The sequence below is a fragment of the Hevea brasiliensis genome, chromosome 10, assembly GCF_030052815.1.
Source record: "Hevea brasiliensis isolate MT/VB/25A 57/8 chromosome 10, ASM3005281v1, whole genome shotgun sequence".
Classification (NCBI taxonomy): domain Eukaryota; kingdom Viridiplantae; phylum Streptophyta; class Magnoliopsida; order Malpighiales; family Euphorbiaceae; genus Hevea; species Hevea brasiliensis.
Window position 1 is genome coordinate 17,908,557 of NC_079502.1, and position 18,617 is coordinate 17,927,173.

General features: G+C 33.2%; 1 protein-coding gene across 1 annotated transcript; it reads left to right on the plus strand.

The window, feature by feature from the left end:
• The first annotated feature begins 1,552 nt into the window (after window positions 1-1,552).
• Window positions 1,553-17,269, plus strand: LOC110632429 (aconitate hydratase, cytoplasmic). The gene is made up of 20 exons (XM_021780657.2): window positions 1,553-2,126; window positions 2,851-2,955; window positions 3,300-3,460; window positions 3,538-3,630; window positions 8,813-8,998; window positions 9,177-9,338; window positions 12,263-12,407; window positions 12,489-12,631; window positions 12,707-12,763; window positions 12,888-12,967; window positions 13,107-13,182; window positions 13,564-13,749; window positions 13,930-13,997; window positions 14,111-14,229; window positions 14,366-14,487; window positions 14,563-14,661; window positions 14,754-15,233; window positions 15,777-15,875; window positions 15,992-16,234; window positions 16,937-17,269. Exons 1-20 carry the CDS (start codon window positions 1,814-1,816, stop codon window positions 17,003-17,005), a joined length of 3,006 nt encoding a protein of 1,001 aa, XP_021636349.2. The 5' UTR covers window positions 1,553-1,813; the 3' UTR covers window positions 17,006-17,269.
• Window positions 17,270-18,617: the final 1,348 nt, after the last annotated feature.

Sequence of the window (18,617 nt, forward strand, 5' to 3'; positions counted from 1 at the left end):
AAAAAGTTTGCATTGATTACGCTCAAACTTGAAAAGGATAAAATCCGACATAAACAAAAAAAAAATCCCAAAAAAATAGTTTTCTTCCATATTTTAATTATATGAAAGTGCAAACTGTGGCCTTCTAAATTCCACTAATTACAATTCTACGATGTTTTTAATTTCTATTTAATTATAATTTTGCTATTAAACTTTATAAGTATAATTATAGAAAATTTAAATTCAATATAAAGATGAGTTTAATAATAATAAAATTAAATATTTGTATTTAAATTTATATATTTATTATATACATTTTATTAATTTTATATAAATTTCAATATAAATATTTAATTTGATGATTATTAAACTCATTCACATCAAACAAAACTAATATTATATGCATTCAACTTTATTCAATTACAATTCTCATGTTTCTTGAATATTTATTAATTATAAATTTGTCATTATTAATTTAAACATGCCTTTTAAATTCTATTTAATGAAAATTTAAAATGCTTTTTTTTATTTTAATTATAGATATATAAGTAATGACTAACAACATTTTTTTATAAACAAATTAAAAATTATGATGTGGTCAGTTTCAATTGAAGAATTATGGTTTAAATATTACTATTTAAGATAATATCACTGATTAATTTTTATGTAAGTAACAAATGTCACTTTTCACTTTTAATTATAAATTTATAATTAAAGTATTTAATATATTATATAACTAATTTAAATTTATAACGTTTATAGTATATATTTATAATTAATAATTTAGAAGAAATTATAAAAAAATTTTATACTTTTAATTTTTTTTTAATTTTATCTTATATTTTAAAAACATATTAATTAAATTTTATATTTTTAAATATTATATAATTTTGTTATATTATTAGTGTGATGTGACAGGGACGTAATATCTTCATCAATCACTTAATAAAAATAGTAATGATAGGATAAATATAGTATTAAATTAATCATTTTAAAAGTATAGAATAGGAATGAAAAAATTTTAGAAATATATGACTTTTTTTATAATTTTTTTAGTGAAATTTACATTTTTTGTTTTAAAAAATAATTAAAATTTATATTATTTTTTATTATACCAAAAATTTTATTAAAATATTATTTTTTTAATTAAAATATATATATATATATATATATATATATATATATATATTTTTTTTTTTTTACAAAAAACTCTCTCACGAAAACTCAGAGTTTCCGTTTGAGCCCTACCAAGAGTCGCCCACCTTTGAACTGTTTGGTGCGCCATGACCCCATTTTAGAAAACAAAAGGTCAAATAACCACATTTCGATTTACCATTGGTTTGCACTAATAAACCCTACTAGACTCGGAAGCACTGAAGTAGCTTTGGCTACCAGATTTAAAGGAGATGAGGGAATAATACCATGCCACTTGTGAAACTTACCAAAAGTTTGCCTAGAAAAAGTCATTACGGCAACCAGGCAGATTCTTTTGTGTTAACGTGGAGGAATCCAATTGGTGAAGATCCAAAATAACATAAATATCTAACCGCATCTAATCATTCCCCTCTCGTCCATATCATTGACTCTTCCCATTTACCAGTCCGAGCTCTGAACCAGTTTCGCTTCTAGAAATAATAAGGGCACGGCACGCAGCCCTAGGTCTCCATTGCTCTCCACACGCCCCTCTCTCTCTCTCTCTCTCTCTCTCTCTTAAATCATCAAATCGTGTATACAGAAACTGTTAGCTTTCTTCCTCATCTCTGCAATCATCTTTCTTTGTCTCTCTCACCTTCATCTTATCTGCAAATTTGAGCTTTTTTATGTGAAATTCGTCATGTATATAACGGCTTCAACCTCAGCCTCTTCGCTCCTCAGAGCGTCTAGGGCTAGACTTTCCTCTTCTCTCTCTTCCTCCATTACTAGAGCCTCGGCTCTCGCTTCTCCGCCTCCTAAGGTCTCTCCTTCGTCTTTCGCTAATACTACTCAGCACCGATCTCTTAGCTTCTCTGCTGCCGTTAGATCCCTTCGGTGCTCGGTTCCTCGCTGGAGTCACGGTGTCGATTGGCGGTCTCCGGTTAGTCTCCGGTCCCAGATCAGAGCTGTTGCTCCTGTGATCGAACGATTTCAACGAAAGATAGCTACTATGGGTACAGTGATATTGATTTCCTATAATTTTGGAGTTATTGTTTTTGTAAATTTTCATGTTTCTGAGTTTGATATGCTTCGCTTTGGAATCTAGTAATGCTTGTTTTGATTTCTGCGATCTGTTTTTAGCTACTTTGAATGATCGTGCAATTTAGTTTGGTTGGACTATATCTGTAAAAATAGAATAATAAATGGAAAAAGGCACTAGCTTTTTTTTTTTTTATGTTTGGGAAAATGAAAAATGAATTCTGTCTTTCCAATTAATTTGGTGAGTGGACTTTGGTCGGTCAAACGTTTTATTTTCCTGCAGGCTCATCTTACTTGAAATTGCAGATATGCAAAAAGGAAATTGTTTATTTATTTTACTATTTATTGTTGAATTAGCATTGATTTTTTTTTTCGTTGGATTAAGTCCAATATTTGGAATTTTATTTGGGTGTTTTGTAGATCTCATGTCATTTTCAATCATATCTGCGACACTTCTGAGAATAATTAAAAAAAAAAAAAACTTTTTAAGGATTTCATTCATAAAATGGAACATTGAAGTGCACAGCGTCTCTTTTATTTCAAATCCTACCGCAAGTGTTGCTGCTTTCTTAGCATAGAATCAACGTATTCAGTGTATTTTATTATTATTATTATTATTATTATTATTATTATTATTATTATTATTTTTAATCTGATTTTTTTTTTTTTTTTTTTTTTTTTAAATCTGATTCATTTCAGCTCCTGAAAATCCTTTTAAGGGAATCTTTACATCTCTCCCAAAACCAGGCGGTGGTGAATTTGGGAAGTTCTATAGTCTTCCTGCATTAAATGATCCAAGAATTGGTAAGTCTCCAAAACATTTTACTGAATTGCAATATTTATGCTTCATCTATTTAGTCCCTGTTCTCATGTCAGGCTATATTGTTACTGTAATAGTAACTAGTTAGTTATCATAATATTGATTGGTCCATAACTAGCTAATTATCATAATGTTGGTTCATTGGATGCTATTATATTAACTTTAGCTTGTTATCAAAATGTTCAATGTGGGTTAATTATCGAGTTCACTGGAAGTCTGGAAGGTTCTCCATATCTTGTGAAGTTCCCTAGTTTATAGTTAACAAATTATTGTCTGTTGAGTGCTGAATATGATACCGATGATGTGTGCTTCCTTGTGTCCGTAACAGATAAGCTGCCCTATTCAGTCAGAATCCTTCTTGAATCTGCAATTCGTAACTGTGACAACTTCCAAGTCACCAAAGAAGATGTTGAAAAAATCATTGATTGGGAAAATTCATCACCAAAACAAGTTGAAATTCCCTTCAAGCCTGCCCGTGTTCTCTTGCAGGTATGTCATAACCTTGGTAATTACTGTTGTCATGATAAGAATGTCTTCATGTCTCAATTCGTCTCTTCGTTCACCAGGATTTTACTGGAGTACCAGCTGTTGTGGACCTTGCTTCTATGCGTGATGCCATGAGCAACCTTGGTGGTGATTCCAACAAGATCAATCCTCTGGTGAGTACTGTATTCATCATGCAATTCAGGATAAAAGCACTAGGATTTTTCTTTTAGTTTTTTGCTTTTGAAACTGGTGTTGGAACTCTTTTTCGATACAAAATTACTCTGGTATTTACCATTGCTCCGATAACAAGTGTATGCATGTTTATCTGTAAAGGTTCACTGGCCAAAAAGTCCAAAACTTTACCCACTTTTTCAAGTTTAGGCATTCCTTTTATTTTTATCAATTAGTACTTGAAACATTGACATTTGTTTCAATTTTAGCAATCAATTTAATTGGGCACAAATAAGGTTGAACTAAGGTAGGGTAATTGACAAAAAAGAAAAAAAAGCATCCAAACCTTTGCTCACATCATCAATTTTAGCCATTCCTTTTAATTTTTTGATTTGTATCTTTCTCGTTTACATTTGCATCATTTTTATCAATTAAACTTAAATTGATAAAAAATATTATTTTTATCAACTCAACTCAACTAAGCCTTTATCCCAAAAATTTGGGGTCGGCTATATGGATTGGCTTTCTTCACTCTAAACGATTTTGGGTTAAATCTTCAGAAATGTGTAATGCTTCTAGGTCATGTTGTACTAGTTTTGTCCAAGTCAATTTAGGTCTACCCCTTTTTTCTTTCTATCCTCTAACCTAATATGCTCTACTTGTCTAACTGGAGTCTCCGTATGTCTACGCTTTACATGACCAAACCACCTTAATCTCCCTTCTCTCAACTTATCCTCAATTGGCATCACTTCTACCTTTCCTCTAATACTCTCATTACGGACTTTATCTAGTCTAGTATGGCCACTCATCCACCTTAACATTCTCATCTCCGCAATTCTTATCTTAGACGCATAAGACTCCTTTAGTGCCCAACACTCACTACCATATAACATAGCAAGTCGTATGGCTGTACGGTAAAATTTTCTTTTCAACTTATTGGGAATCTTGCGATCGCATAAAACTCTCGTGGCACGTCTCTACTTCAGCCATCCGGCTTTAATCCTATGACTAACATTCTCCTCACATCCCCTATCTACTTGAAGGACTGAGCCGAGATATTTAAAGTGATTACTTTGGAACAGTATCACTCCATCCAAACTAATTCCTTCCCTATCACCAGTTTGTCCTTCACTGAACTTGCGATGCATATATTCTGTCTTCGTTCTACTTAACTTAAAACCCTTTGACTCTAGAGTACTTCTCCAAAGCTTTAACTTTCTATCGACTCCTTCTCGCGTCTCATCTATCAGAACAATATCATCCGCAAACATTATGCACCAAGGAATACTCTCTTGTATATGTTTCGTCAATTCATCTAAAACTAATGTAAAAAGGGAAGGGCTTATAGCTGATCCTTGGTGTAATCCAATTGAGATCGGAAAATCTCTTGTGTCTCCTCCCACTGTGCGCATAACAGTAGTTGCTCCTTCATACATATCTTTCAACACTTGTATGTACCTAATAGATATCCTCTTTTGTTCTAACACACTCCATAAGATATCTCTTGGAACACTATCATAAGCCTTCTCCAAATCAATAAAAACCATATATAGATCTTTTTTCACATCTCTATATTTCTCCATCAAGCTTCTAATGAGAAAAATCGCTTCCATAGTTGAACGACCGGGCATGAAGTCAAATTGATTGAGAGAGATAGAAGTATCATGACGTAGTCGATGCTCCACAACTTTCTCCCACAACTTTATAGTATGGCTCATGAGTTTAATTCTCCTATAGTTTGAGCAACTCTGTATGTCTCTCTTATTTTTAAAAATAGGTACTAAAATACTCCTCCTCCATTCATCAGGTATTTTCTTTGAGTTTAGAATCTTATTAAATAATTTAGTTAACCATGCCACTCCCATATCTCCCAAACACTTCCACACTTCAATTGGTATTCCATCGGGTCTATAGGCTTTACCCACTTTCATTCTCTTAAGTACTTCCTTTAATTCTAAAAATCTAATCCTTCTAGTATAATTCACATTCTTTTCTATTGTTCTATAGTCTATATTCACACTATTACTATTTTGACTATTAAAGAGATCATTAAAATAATTTCTCCATCTTTCTTTAATATCCTCATCTTTCACTAACACTTTTCCTTCTTTATCCTTAATGCACCTAACTTGATTGAAATCTTGACATTTCCTTTCTCTCTTCCTTGCTAATCTATAAATATCTTTCTCCCCTTCTTTAGTTCCAAGTTTCTCATATAACTTTTCAAAGGCCTGTGCTTTTGCTTGACTAATTGCCTTTTTTGCCTCTTTCTTTGCTATCTTGTACTGTTCATATGCCTCATTATTATCACATTTAGGTAATTTCTTATACCATTTCCTTTTTCTCTTCACTGCCTTTTGTACTTCCTCATTCCACCACCATCTCTCTTTTGTGGGTGGTCCATGTCCTTTAGACTCTCCGAGTATTTTTCTAGCTACTTCTCTAATCTTTAATGCCATCTGTATCCACATATCATTGGCCTCCACATCTAGCTACTATGCTTCGGACTCGAGAAACTCATTTTTGAATTTCACTTGCTTTACTCCTTTGAACTCCCACCACTTTGTTCGAGCTATACTATTTCTTCTGACCTTACTTGAATTGTTTTTAAACTTAACATCCAAGACCACTAACCGATGTTGACTTGTTAAAGCCTCTCCTGGAATGACTTTGCAATCCTTGCATAGAGCTTTATTTGTATTACTAGTTAAGAGGAAGTCGATTTGGATTTTATGTTGCCCACTTTTGAAAGTCACTAAATGTGACTCTTTTTATAAAGTAGGTATTTGCTAGTATTAGGTCGTATGTCATAGCAAAATCTAGGATACTTTTTCCCTCCTCATTTCGACTGCCAAAACCAAAGCCTCCATGAGCATTCTCATAACCTTGCCTATCACTTTCTACATGTCCATTCAAATCTCCACCAATGAAAACATTCTCTTCATTCGGTATGCTTTGCATTAAATTATCCATATCTTCCCAAAATCTTTGTTTACTCTCACTATCTAGTCCTATTTGTGGGGCATAAACACTAACTACATTTATTATTTCTCCTTCTAGAACTATTTTTACTGGTATAATTTTATTTCCTATTCTTTTCACAGCTATTATAGCGTCTTTCAATGTCCTCTCTATGATTATGCCCACTCCGTTCTTGTTTCTCTCCTTTCCGGTTAACCACAGTTTGTATCCTGAATTACCCACTTCCTTGCTTTTCTCTCCTACCCATTTAGTCTCCTGAATGCACGCAATATTCACCATTCTCCTTTTCAAGATATCCACAAGCTCCATTAATTTTCCTGTAAGTGATCCAATATTCCAAGTACCAACCCTGATCCTCCTCTTATCTTGTTCCTTCCTAATTGGTCTCCTTTTATAATATCTTCTATTGTTTTCTATGTCTATTTTGTGTTATATTCCACTATCTGTTCTACTATTTATCCTATGGACTAATTTCTTTACCCACACTCGTCCATGATGTGGGAACCCTTGCTTACTTAACACCACACCCGGGTGTTGGCATGGCACGTTGCTTTCGGTGAACGCCCTACACCCTTGCATATTTCTCACTACACCGGGCTCTGATGTAGCGCGTCGTTAGTAGAGGACGCCCCAACGTTTATATAATTTGAATTCATATAATAAGGTGTGACGAAGTTTTTACGTTGGTTGTCACCTACCGTAACCCTCCTTCTTTATCCGGGCTTGGGACCGGCTAAGCGCAAACTACTTAGGCGGAGTTAAAAAGTATTATTTTTATTAATAAAAAAATATTATTTTAATTATTTAAAAAATATATATATTTTTTTTCTTTTAACTCAATCTTCTCTTCTTTTCTCTCTCACAATTACAAAGTTGCTTAGACTTTAGGTCTAGTAAATTGATGCAGCGTGAAGATCCAATAGAACACTCTACACGCACAAAATACACAAGTACTGAGAGAAAACCTCTGCAGAATTTTTTTTTTTTTAATTAAATTTCTAAAAACTGAAAATACATAGAATTAAGGGCTATTTATGGAGTTTTGATCTCCTAAGCCTATAGCAAAATATAAATCCTAACTAAAGTAGGAAGTTTAGTTACATCCAAAATAGGAATCCTAATAGAATAGGAAGTTAGGACTTAGGAGGAAATAATCTAAATCCTTATTAAAATAGGAAGAAACAAATCCTAACTAGTATAGGAAAATACATTAAAATCCTAATTAGATTTGGAACTTTCTAAGTCCTAGATGGAACAGGAAACTAAAATGGGAAATCTAATTAGAATAGGAAACATTAAAACTGAAAAGGAAAAATTAAAAAAAAATTACAGCTTCCACATGAACATGCTCTGCATCATAAATAGAAGAATCCTGCACTTCAAATAAAATAATGGCCAATAAAAATGTGACCAAAGGCGACTGAATGTACTTGCAAAATATATTGCATTTGTAATGGAGGCATGGAGAGAGAGAGAGAGAGAGAGAGAGAGAGAGAGAGAGAGAGAGAGAGTTGGATGGGGTTGGTTGGGAAGAAGAGATGGAGGGAGGGAGAAAAAAAAACTAATTAAAATAATTATTCTTTTTAATTTAATAATAAAATATATGTTTTATTTATCAATCTGAGTATGATTGTTAACATTGATATAAATGTAAAAGGTTTTAATTAAGTGCCTGTTCGGTTGAGCAGTTGGGACCTAACTTTCAACTTTTAGGCTTCCAACCAGGGACTTGGAGTGTTTGTTAAAAACACCTTTTGAATCAGGTTTTCAGCTTTTGACCCTTTATCTGCTGGCCGTCGACAATTGACTGCTACTACTGAACCAGACAAGCCCAAAAATTAAAAGAATTAGATAAAATTGATAATGTAAGCAAACTTTTGGATTTTTTTTTTTTAATTTTTGGTCAATTAACCACTTAATAATAAGCTCGTTGCTAAAATTGGTATGAATGTCTGGGTTCTAGGTGCTAATTGATGAAATTAAAAGACTTAGCATACATTTGGTATTTTTCTGGTTATTTGGCCATCATAAAACCCATAAGCTCTTCTAACAAGAATACAGGGATTGCTATTTCATCTTCAACCTTTTGCACCATTGGAGTGGTTATCCTGATACACTTGCTTATGGATGTGAAATTATTTGACCCATTTCATCTTACACTGCCCTTTTTATTTATATGTGGACTTTGACTGTTGTTTGCAGGTTCCTGTAGATTTGGTTATTGATCATTCGGTTCAAGTTGATGTGGCACGATCAGAAAATGCGGTGCAGGCGAATATGGAGCTTGAATTTCAGAGGAACAAGGAGAGATTTGCTTTTCTTAAATGGGGATCAAATGCTTTCCATAATATGCTTGTAGTTCCTCCTGGTTCTGGTATTGTGCATCAGGTATGGTTTGGAATGGGAACGCTGCAATATCGTCTGTTGTCTGTTTTTACATATAAAGTAAATGCCAATAATTAGTTGATGCATAGTTGAAATATATTTGTTAATTTTCAGTTTCCATAGGTATTCTTTCCTTTTCAGGGATTTGGCATGGCATGATATGACATATTTCAAATTTCAGGTGAATCTTGAATACCTTGGACGGGTTGTTTTCAACACTGATGGCACACTCTACCCTGATAGTGTGGTTGGAACTGATTCTCATACAACCATGATTGATGGATTAGGAGTTGCTGGCTGGGGGGTTGGAGGTATTGAAGCTGAAGCTGCAATGCTTGGCCAGGTGACTAATGGAAATATTCTCTGGGATTATGGAATATTATCCTCTTTTGTCGATTACCATTATTGAAATTGGTTAAAGAAAAAGTTAGAGCTCATTTTTATATTCTATAGTATGTGTAGGAGGGGGTTCGTGAGGCGAAATATCATACACTAGAATTATATAAAATGCACCAGGTAATGCCCAGGAAAGATGGTGGAGTCACAATGGTCTCACTTAAGCACCACCTCCTTAGACAGCATTTTCCTAGACATGCACTTTATACAATCCTAATAGAATCAAACCACTGGTAAATACCGTCTTCCCATAACACTACCACGGTACTAAGAATTTATGCCACAAAGGCATAGATAGACAGGAGTCGCCATCTGGATAAAAATCGGAACATATTCAGTGTTTCTTCTGAGGGTCATGGATGGTCACTTACTCCTTGCAGAATTTCCACAACCGTCATTACCATAGCCAATGCCTAGGTTCAGAATAGTGGGTACGTAAGGGGAAGGTGTTAGGTACCCCTTACGCCCGGTCTAACCTCGTTAATTCCAGTGTCAGTCCTCTACTAATGTTTCTAGAAGTCTTGTTTATTATTCCTTTATTAAACTTTATCCTAAAAAATGCAATTCTAATCCTACACACGTAAGTAATTCATAAAAGGGTTGTTGTTTATAAACAGTTTTCATGCACAAGTAATTTCTATCTATGGGGTTAATTATTTAAATGATATTTACCAGATAATTAAAAATAATTTATTATTAAGAATTTAATTTACAAACAAATTCAATTTCAAATAATCCTACATTTTTATTTAACCTAATTAATTAATTTTCACCAAGTTACCTTAAGAATAATTGAACTAAGTTAATTATGTACATGCGTAATTTATTCTAATATCACATAAGGATCAAACAATCACAACCTAATAAAGTTTCTAATATGCAAATTTATTTTACAATTATCAAGTATTAAATTAAATTTATTTTACATGCCAATGTTAGTTTAATTTACAAACAAGATTAATTTTAATTTATAAATTATTTATTTAAATTAATTATATGCAAACGTCAGTTAAATTAAACATAAAGTTAATTTTAATTTACCAAATAAAAATCTTATTATTACTACAATTTCATGCAAATGGTTATTCAAGGAGTTTAGGGCTACTTACCTGTTGGTAAATGCAGTTGCCATTGGGGCAAGCTACCCCTAAAAAAATGGTCTTATCTTCTAGTATGGCAATGATATCCCTGGCTTACTCCCGTTTAGCTCCACATAAGCTCCACGCAAATACCCTTTTTGGTATTTACCTTAGGGCTTTAAGAAATATCGCTAGAAAGAAAGAATTAAAAGAATTTTGGCTATTCCTCTCTTTAATTTTTTTTTTCCTTTTTTATATTTTTTTTATCTTCTCCTCCCCCCTCTTTTTTTTTTTTTTTTTTTTCAATATGTTATTTATAGGGTTTTGGGTGAGATTGAGATATGAATGAGGTGTTTAAACTAATAAGAAGATAGGGAAAGGGGAAGGCACCAATAGGGAGTGAGGAAGAGGTGTGGCAAGGTTTGAAGTCTTAGTGTGATAAGGTTTAGATAACTTAAACAATTAGGATTGTAGAATTTGGGTGAGATTGAGATATGAATGAGGTTTTTAAACCAATAGGAAGATAGGGAAAGGGGAAGGCACCAATAGGGAGTGAGGAAGAGGTGTGGCAATGTTTGAAGTCCTAGTGTGATAAGGTTTAGATAACTTAACCAATAGGAAGAAAGGGAAATGGGGTGGCATCAATAGGGAGTGAGGAAGAGAGTGGGGCCAAAGTGGGAGAGAGAGTTTGTATGGGAGAGGGATAGAGAAAAATATATTTTCTTATTTTAATTTTCAAAAAATAAATTAAATAGATCCTATTTAAAATTTCTAACTAGGCTTTCTTAGGCTCATGTGGTCTAATTAAACTTAATTAGGTAAATTTAAAAACTATCCATATTAAATTTAAATAAAATAAAATTTTATTTAAATTTAATTAAATTCACTTCAAAAAAAAAAAAAAACATTAATTTTTTTTCAAGATCATACCACAAAATTAATAATTCAGCTCCATGCCTCAAATTACTTCTTACAGTGATATATTTTTTCATCATCGGGTTTTCCACAGCCTCAATGCACATACTCATCACAAAATAAGGGTCTACAGTAGGATAGAGGTGTGGATACAAATGCCAAGAGTTTACATTGTGCTAGTGCACATTCTCCTTAAACAATACAGCAGCTAGTTGCAATGATCCTTCACTGATGTTTATCTACTTGTAGTACATTCTTATGTAAATTTTCCTCTTAATTATAGAACAAAGCTAGTTCCTTGGTACTAGAACGGCTTATTTTACCAGTTACAACATTTTTCATCATATGGGGATTTTTATGCTTCTTTGTGCCTGTTTGGCATTGCATTGGAGGGCCAAAACTGTTTTTTTTGAACAAAGCGCCATTTTAGATGCTGTTGAAAAAAACTGTTTGTTATTTTATTATTCTTATGGCTAAACTTTATTAAATTTAATTTTAAATTATTTTCTAATGCTCTCTAACTAGTATATTTAAAAAAGTAATTTTCTCAACAGCAGTTCCAACAGCAATGCCAAACAGGCTCTTTCACCGTATTTATGGCTCCAAATCATATGGGCTCATTCTTGTTTACCCTGTTTAATTAGTTCCATACATTTGAGTAGTCTGTCTTTCTTGTTTTATTCCCTTCTGTGCATTCTTTAATGTTTTGATCATTTGCTCAGTTTTAAAATGATACTCCACAAAATGAGAGAGAGAGAGAGAGAGAGAGAGAGACAGTTGATTCCTTGTAACTCCATTACATCTGGTTTCATCTTCTGGGTCACTTCCACTACCTGAATTCATTTGATCTTTGTGCTTTAATCTTTGACATTGACAGCCCATGAGCATGGTGTTGCCTGGTGTTGTTGGGTTCAAGTTATCTGGAAAATTACGCAATGGTGTTACAGCTACTGACTTGGTTTTGACTGTGACTCAAATGCTGAGGAAGCATGGTGTTGTTGGCAAATTTGTTGAGTTTTATGGTAATTCTATTCTCATGGTCCTTAATTGAATTATCTATCAATCATTTTGGTCAAGGTTCTCATGTCTATATGTGCTTGCAGGGGATGGTATGGGTGAGCTATCATTGGCAGATAGGGCCACTATAGCTAACATGTCTCCCGAGTATGGTGCAACCATGGGATTCTTCCCTGTGGATCATGTTACTTTACAATATCTAAAACTGACTGGAAGGAGTGACGAAACTGTGAGTATTTCATGCTTGTATAGGTATTTTGTACAATTTTGAATTTTAAAATGAGGTGACTTCTTGTTTTTTTAGGTGGCAATGATAGAAGCATACCTTCGTGCAAATAAAATGTTTGTTGACTATAATGAGGTAAGATATTTTCTTCTTCTTCCTTTTCTTCTTTCTTCTGTTATCACTCTTTTAAGTATTCAATGCAAGATGAAATATTTTGTCTTGTTTTTTATTGAACTTTTTCCGCTGCTAATAATTCCAGCCCCAACAAGAAAGAGTGTACTCATCATATCTACAATTGAACCTTGCTGATGTAGAGCCATGTATTTCTGGACCAAAGAGGTGTGTACATGCTACATGCATATGCTCATTCATCAATACTATCTCATGCTCTAATTCTGTGTTTTGTTCTTCACTATCAAGTTTAAATTCATTTTCTAACATTTACTGCATATGCAATTCTAACCATTGTTATTTGCAGACCTCATGATCGGGTCCCTTTGAGAGAAATGAAGACTGACTGGCATTCTTGTCTTGACAACCAAGTTGGATTCAAGGTTAGTTGTAAACTTATGCCCATCGAATTTTTCTTACTCTTTCGGAAACTAATTAACTTATTTGTTCCCTTTCCTATTTTGGACTAATTGAATCTAAATTTTTCTGCTCTTTTTTTTTTTTTTAAATTTAGCTGATAAATGAATCAAGCAGGTGGACGTAATTTATTTATGGTGTAGAGTGGTTGTATGACAAATGAATGTGAATTATGAATTAGTTTTTTGAACTTGGGATATTGAATTTCAAATGACCTACACGGAATACACCATTTTGAATAAAATTTGTATTTTTAATTCCATCCATGTATGTGCCTTGTGCTCATCTTATTATTGCTTTGTATGTAAATTATGTAACATTCTTCCCATGTTCTTCTGGTTTTGCAGGGCTTTGCTGTACCAAAAGAAGCACAAGACAAAGTGGCAAAGTTCTCATTCCATGGACAACCAGCAGAGCTTAAGCATGGTAGTGTGGTGATTGCTGCAATCACAAGCTGCACAAATACATCAAATCCCAGCGTGATGCTTGGGGCTGGTCTTGTTGCAAAAAAGGCTTGCGAACTTGGTTTACAGGTCAGACATGCTCATGCTATGGTTTATAGATTCTGTAACGTCATGCATTATCTTCTCCCTTAATGGAAAGTAGGATGGCATGGAGATTTTTTTTTTCTGCCTCTTGTTTCATTTGTAAGAATGTGAACAGTAATTTATGTAAACTTCCTGATAATGGCTGTGTAAATGATTCTTTACCAGGTCAAACCATGGATAAAGACAAGTCTTGCCCCTGGTTCTGGAGTGGTTACAAAATATTTGCTCCAGAGGTATTGCTTGTGATTTATTTAACTCTTTTATAGGGTTGCTGCACTTTAATGTAATTTCTTTGTTCTGTATTTGTGGGTGAGTTGTGAACTAATTTTTTGTTTACATGGTGCAGTGGACTACAAAAATATTTGAATCAACAGGGCTTCCACATTGTCGGGTATGGCTGCACAACATGCATAGGGAATTCTGGTGAATTGGATGAGTCAGTTGCTTCTGCTATTTCAGAGAACGGTAATTTTTGAAATTTCTATGTGTGTATATGTAAATAAGTAATGCACAGTGGTACGTGTCTTATAGCTTAAGCTTTAGCATGTCCATATTTTCCCTTTGGCTCATATATACATTCTTTCTTCTCCTTCTTTATCAGACATTATAGCTGCTGCTGTGCTCTCCGGTAACAGGAATTTTGAAGGTCGGGTTCATGCATTGACAAGGGCCAACTACCTTGCATCACCTCCTTTGGTGGTTGCCTATGCTCTTGCTGGCACGGTATTTCTTACTATTTATCCTCATTGTTATTTCAGACCTGTTGTATCAATAGATTAACATGAAATTACTTTCCAGGTTGACATTGATTTTGACAAGGAGCCAATTGGAACAGGAAAGGATGGTAGGAATATCTATTTCAAGGATATCTGGCCAACTACAGAAGAAATTGCTGAGGTAGAAACTCTTAAGTTGCATTCTCATATGTAGTTTTCTGACCTTACGTATAACTGCTGGTATGAAATGACTTGGGATGTCTTGCTGTGTAGGTTGTGCAATCTAGTGTGTTGCCTGATATGTTCAAAAGCACTTATGAGGCTATCACAAAGGGCAATCCCATGTGGAATCAGCTAACTGTATCAGCTAAAATTTCATACTCATGGGACCCTAGCTCCACCTATATTCATGAGCCTCCATACTTCAAGAACATAACCCTGAATCCTCCTGGAGCACATGGAGTGAAGGATGCTTACTGCTTGCTGAATTTTGGCGATAGTATCACAACAGATCACATTTCACCAGCAGGAAGTATCCACAAGGACAGTCCTGCTGCCAAGTACCTCCTTGAGAGAGGGGTGGATCGCAAGGACTTTAACTCCTATGGAAGTCGACGTGGAAATGATGAAGTGATGGCTAGGGGAACTTTTGCTAATATTCGCCTTGTTAACAAACTTTTGAATGGGGAAGTAGGACCACAGACGGTACATATTCCTACAGGAGAGAAACTCTATGTATTTGATGCAGCAACGGTAAGCTTTTATGCTTCCATCACTTTTTTTCTTCTCTAGATAATATTAATTGTAGTGTTCTTTCTTCTTTATTATTATCATCATTATTATTGTTATTATTATTATTTTCATTCTTTTGGGGTTGGGGTTGTGGGTGGGGGTGGGTGATGTTAAAAATGAGCTCAATTCCAAGGCCTGAATGATGTAATGGACATTTATAAAAATGTCCCTTCTTTTGGCGTGTATTGCAGTGATTTTCTTAATAGATATGTTAGTTCTATATTTCCATTACTGAGTATATTGATGGCATGGCATCATGAATTGCAGCAGACATCTTTCATATTGGAAAATGGATTAATTATGAAATATGATGTAGTTTTGTGACTTGAAGTATCCCTGTGATATCAATGGGAAAATGTCCTTGTCTGGGAGACATGTTGACTAGGATTTATTGCTTAATTTATTAAAGCCTGAATACTTGTCATGATCTGATAATCTTCAAGATATATTAGCTAGGGTTTGTTACTTTCAATCTCTAAGTCTGGGTGATCACTACTATTTCAGAGGTACAAGACTGCTGGACATGACACCATTATTTTGGCTGGAGCTGAGTATGGAAGTGGAAGCTCCAGAGATTGGGCTGCCAAGGGTCCAATGTTATTGGTGAGCCTGATGATTTATGTTTAATTAACTTCAAACTTTTTTTTTTGTGCGGTTTAATTTTGGGTGTTTGCTTACCTTTGTATTGTTTTCTGATTTATTATTTTTCTTTTTTACAGGGAGTTAAAGCTGTGATTGCTAAAAGTTTTGAGAGAATTCATCGCAGTAATTTGGTGGGAATGGGAATTATTCCACTTTGTTTCAAGGCTGGCCAGGATGCAGACACACTAGGGTTGACTGGTCATGAGCGGTATACCGTTGACCTCCCAAACAATATCAGTGACATAAAGCCTGGCCAAGATGTGACTGTCACAACTGATAATGGAAAATCTTTCACCTGCACAGCTCGCTTTGACACTGAGGTAATTCCCACTATTCCTTTAGCCTTCTTCAAAATTGGGTTTGATATTGTGGAAAAGTAGGTGCCAAATTGCTGAATGCTAGTGTTATGGAACTTCTAAGGAAATTCATTTGGAAGCAAACCTATAATCTCTAAACGTAAGAGAATATGCATGCTATTGCCATGCGTTAGCACTACGGATTAGCGGAATTTTTCCCCTTGCTGGGAACATCGTGTTGCAACTACTTGAAAACTACAGGGTTTATGATCATTATATTAAAATTGTGATGACTGAAACGTCTACCAGCACTAGAACAAGTAATTTAAACGTGAAACCAATTGAATTTTTATTCACTGATGCTGCTACTTTCTTTTTAGGATGGACGTCTTTTATTTATAAGAGAATTATTCCATTGGTTTGGACCAGTGTGATGGCGCTAAATGTCCAGTATATTACATAAATGATTCAAGTGACTGGCTTTGCGCTGTTTGGACGAGTGACTGATATTACAAGTTTTATGCAGTAGCTTAACACATTCCGTATTTGTCATTTTGTTGGCCTGCATGTTTTCTGAATTTAATTACCGTTCCAAAAGATGAAGAGCCGTAACATTTTTTTTTTTAAAGTTGTGGTTTTATGTTATTTTTTGTCTGCTCATTAGGGATAATGAGTTAGTATGCAGCTCTGGTGGGTTAATGATGTGGGTTTTAATTGCAATTGCAGGTGGAATTGGCATATTTCAACCATGGAGGAATTCTTCCGTATGTTATCCGCAACCTGATGACGCAGTGAATCATTTGATCATTGGCAAGTAACATTTCTCCATGAAATGAGATTTTCAATTGTAGAATGTGAGAATTTGAGAATAAAGTTTTTCAATAATAGGAAGAAGAAAACCCTTTGATGGGACTGCCAATTTTTTTAGCATTTTGAGATGAACACTCAAAAGGATTCGCAGTTTAATTCCTTTTTCTGTTTTGATGATTACTGAATCCCATTGTGAATCCATAATTATGGAAGTTTTATGTTTATGGAAACTGGTGAATTCCTGTAAAAGTGTTTTTTTTTTTTTTAAATGACACTGTTTGCCCCTTTTTGATGAATAATTTATCCGTCTCTTTCTACTGCAAAACTTTTTGGTTTATTATATCGACAAGTAAATCAATTTTATTTAAAAAACTCTTTTTAACTTCTTGTTTGGAAGAATTCAATGCGATTGATTTTTTTTTTTAATAATTTTATATTTAAAATAAAAAAAATTAATTTTTTTAATTTAATAAGAAAAAGAAAATTAAGGTCAATTTATTTGCATAAAATAATTTTTTTAAAAAATATTTTATAAGAAAATAATTTATTCTCTTATTTGATTGTAATTTTTAAAAATAAAAAAGTTATTTTCATATTAAAAAATATTTGAACTATAAACTGTCGCTTTATTATTGTTTATTTTTTAATATAAGAAATATAGGGAAAAATAATAAATCATAGCACTTACCGCCAACTACCGATGGCCGCCATTAATTGATGGTGAATGGTAGACTAGTAAGTATATGATTGTATAATACTTCTATAAAATTTTTTATATTTTAATAATTTTATTGAAATTCAGAAAATAATTTCTTACATTTCAAAGTAGAGTGATTTTCTTGAATAGTGCTTAATCTTTTCTTTAATTCGGATAATATATTTTTCAGAGCATCTCAAATGGTGGAAATTTTTTTATGGAATAGAATTAAAAAAAAAAAACAAATACTGTACATTTTCATTTTGCTCCAAAGCCATTTTTAAAATTAATTTTAAGGGTGCTTCATTAAATCTCGTTATGCTCAGAAAGGAAAGCTATTTAATAGTTTTAAAACAAATAATCTCTTTCCTTTTTATTTAAAAATAAAAATAAAAATTTGAAGAATTCTATTGCTTATTTTATTTATAAATATTTTGTTTTTAATTCCTTGCTAATCAATTTTGCAATGAAAATTTTCAATCATTCATTCTTAATTAGAATCAAATTGAAACCGATGCTAATTTGTTTCTAATTATAAATAGAAATAAATATAATTCTAATCACAAATAAAATTTCGATTCTAATTAGGAATAGAGAAATTTCTTTTATTTTTAATTGAAAATAAAATTTTATTTTATTTTTAATTATAAAAAATGAACTCTTTGAAAATGACACTTATAGCTCTTTTGGGCCTAGGACCTTAGCTTATCAGTTGATATTCTTGATTTAATTTAACCCCATAAAAAGATATCTACCGCCAAACTTGAGGTAGTACATAATGAGATAAATTATTGGATAATCAACTGTCTCTTCTCATTAAACTCTTAAGTAGAAATAATACTTAGTCATCATACTAATAAAAAAAAAATTTTTCTTTGCTCACTATTTATATTCAGCCAG

Excerpts from the sequence above, each read along its gene's own strand:
- LOC110632429 (XM_021780657.2), top strand. The coding sequence starts at position 1,814 with ATGTATATAACGGCTTCAACCTCAGCCTCTTCGCTCCTCAGAGCGTCT. Across the intron at positions 14,662-14,753 it reads CTACAGAAGAAATTGCTGAG|GTTGTGCAATCTAGTGTGTT; the intron begins GTAGAAACTCTT and ends CTTGCTGTGTAG. Across the intron at positions 15,234-15,776 it reads ATGTATTTGATGCAGCAACG|AGGTACAAGACTGCTGGACA; the intron begins GTAAGCTTTTAT and ends CTACTATTTCAG.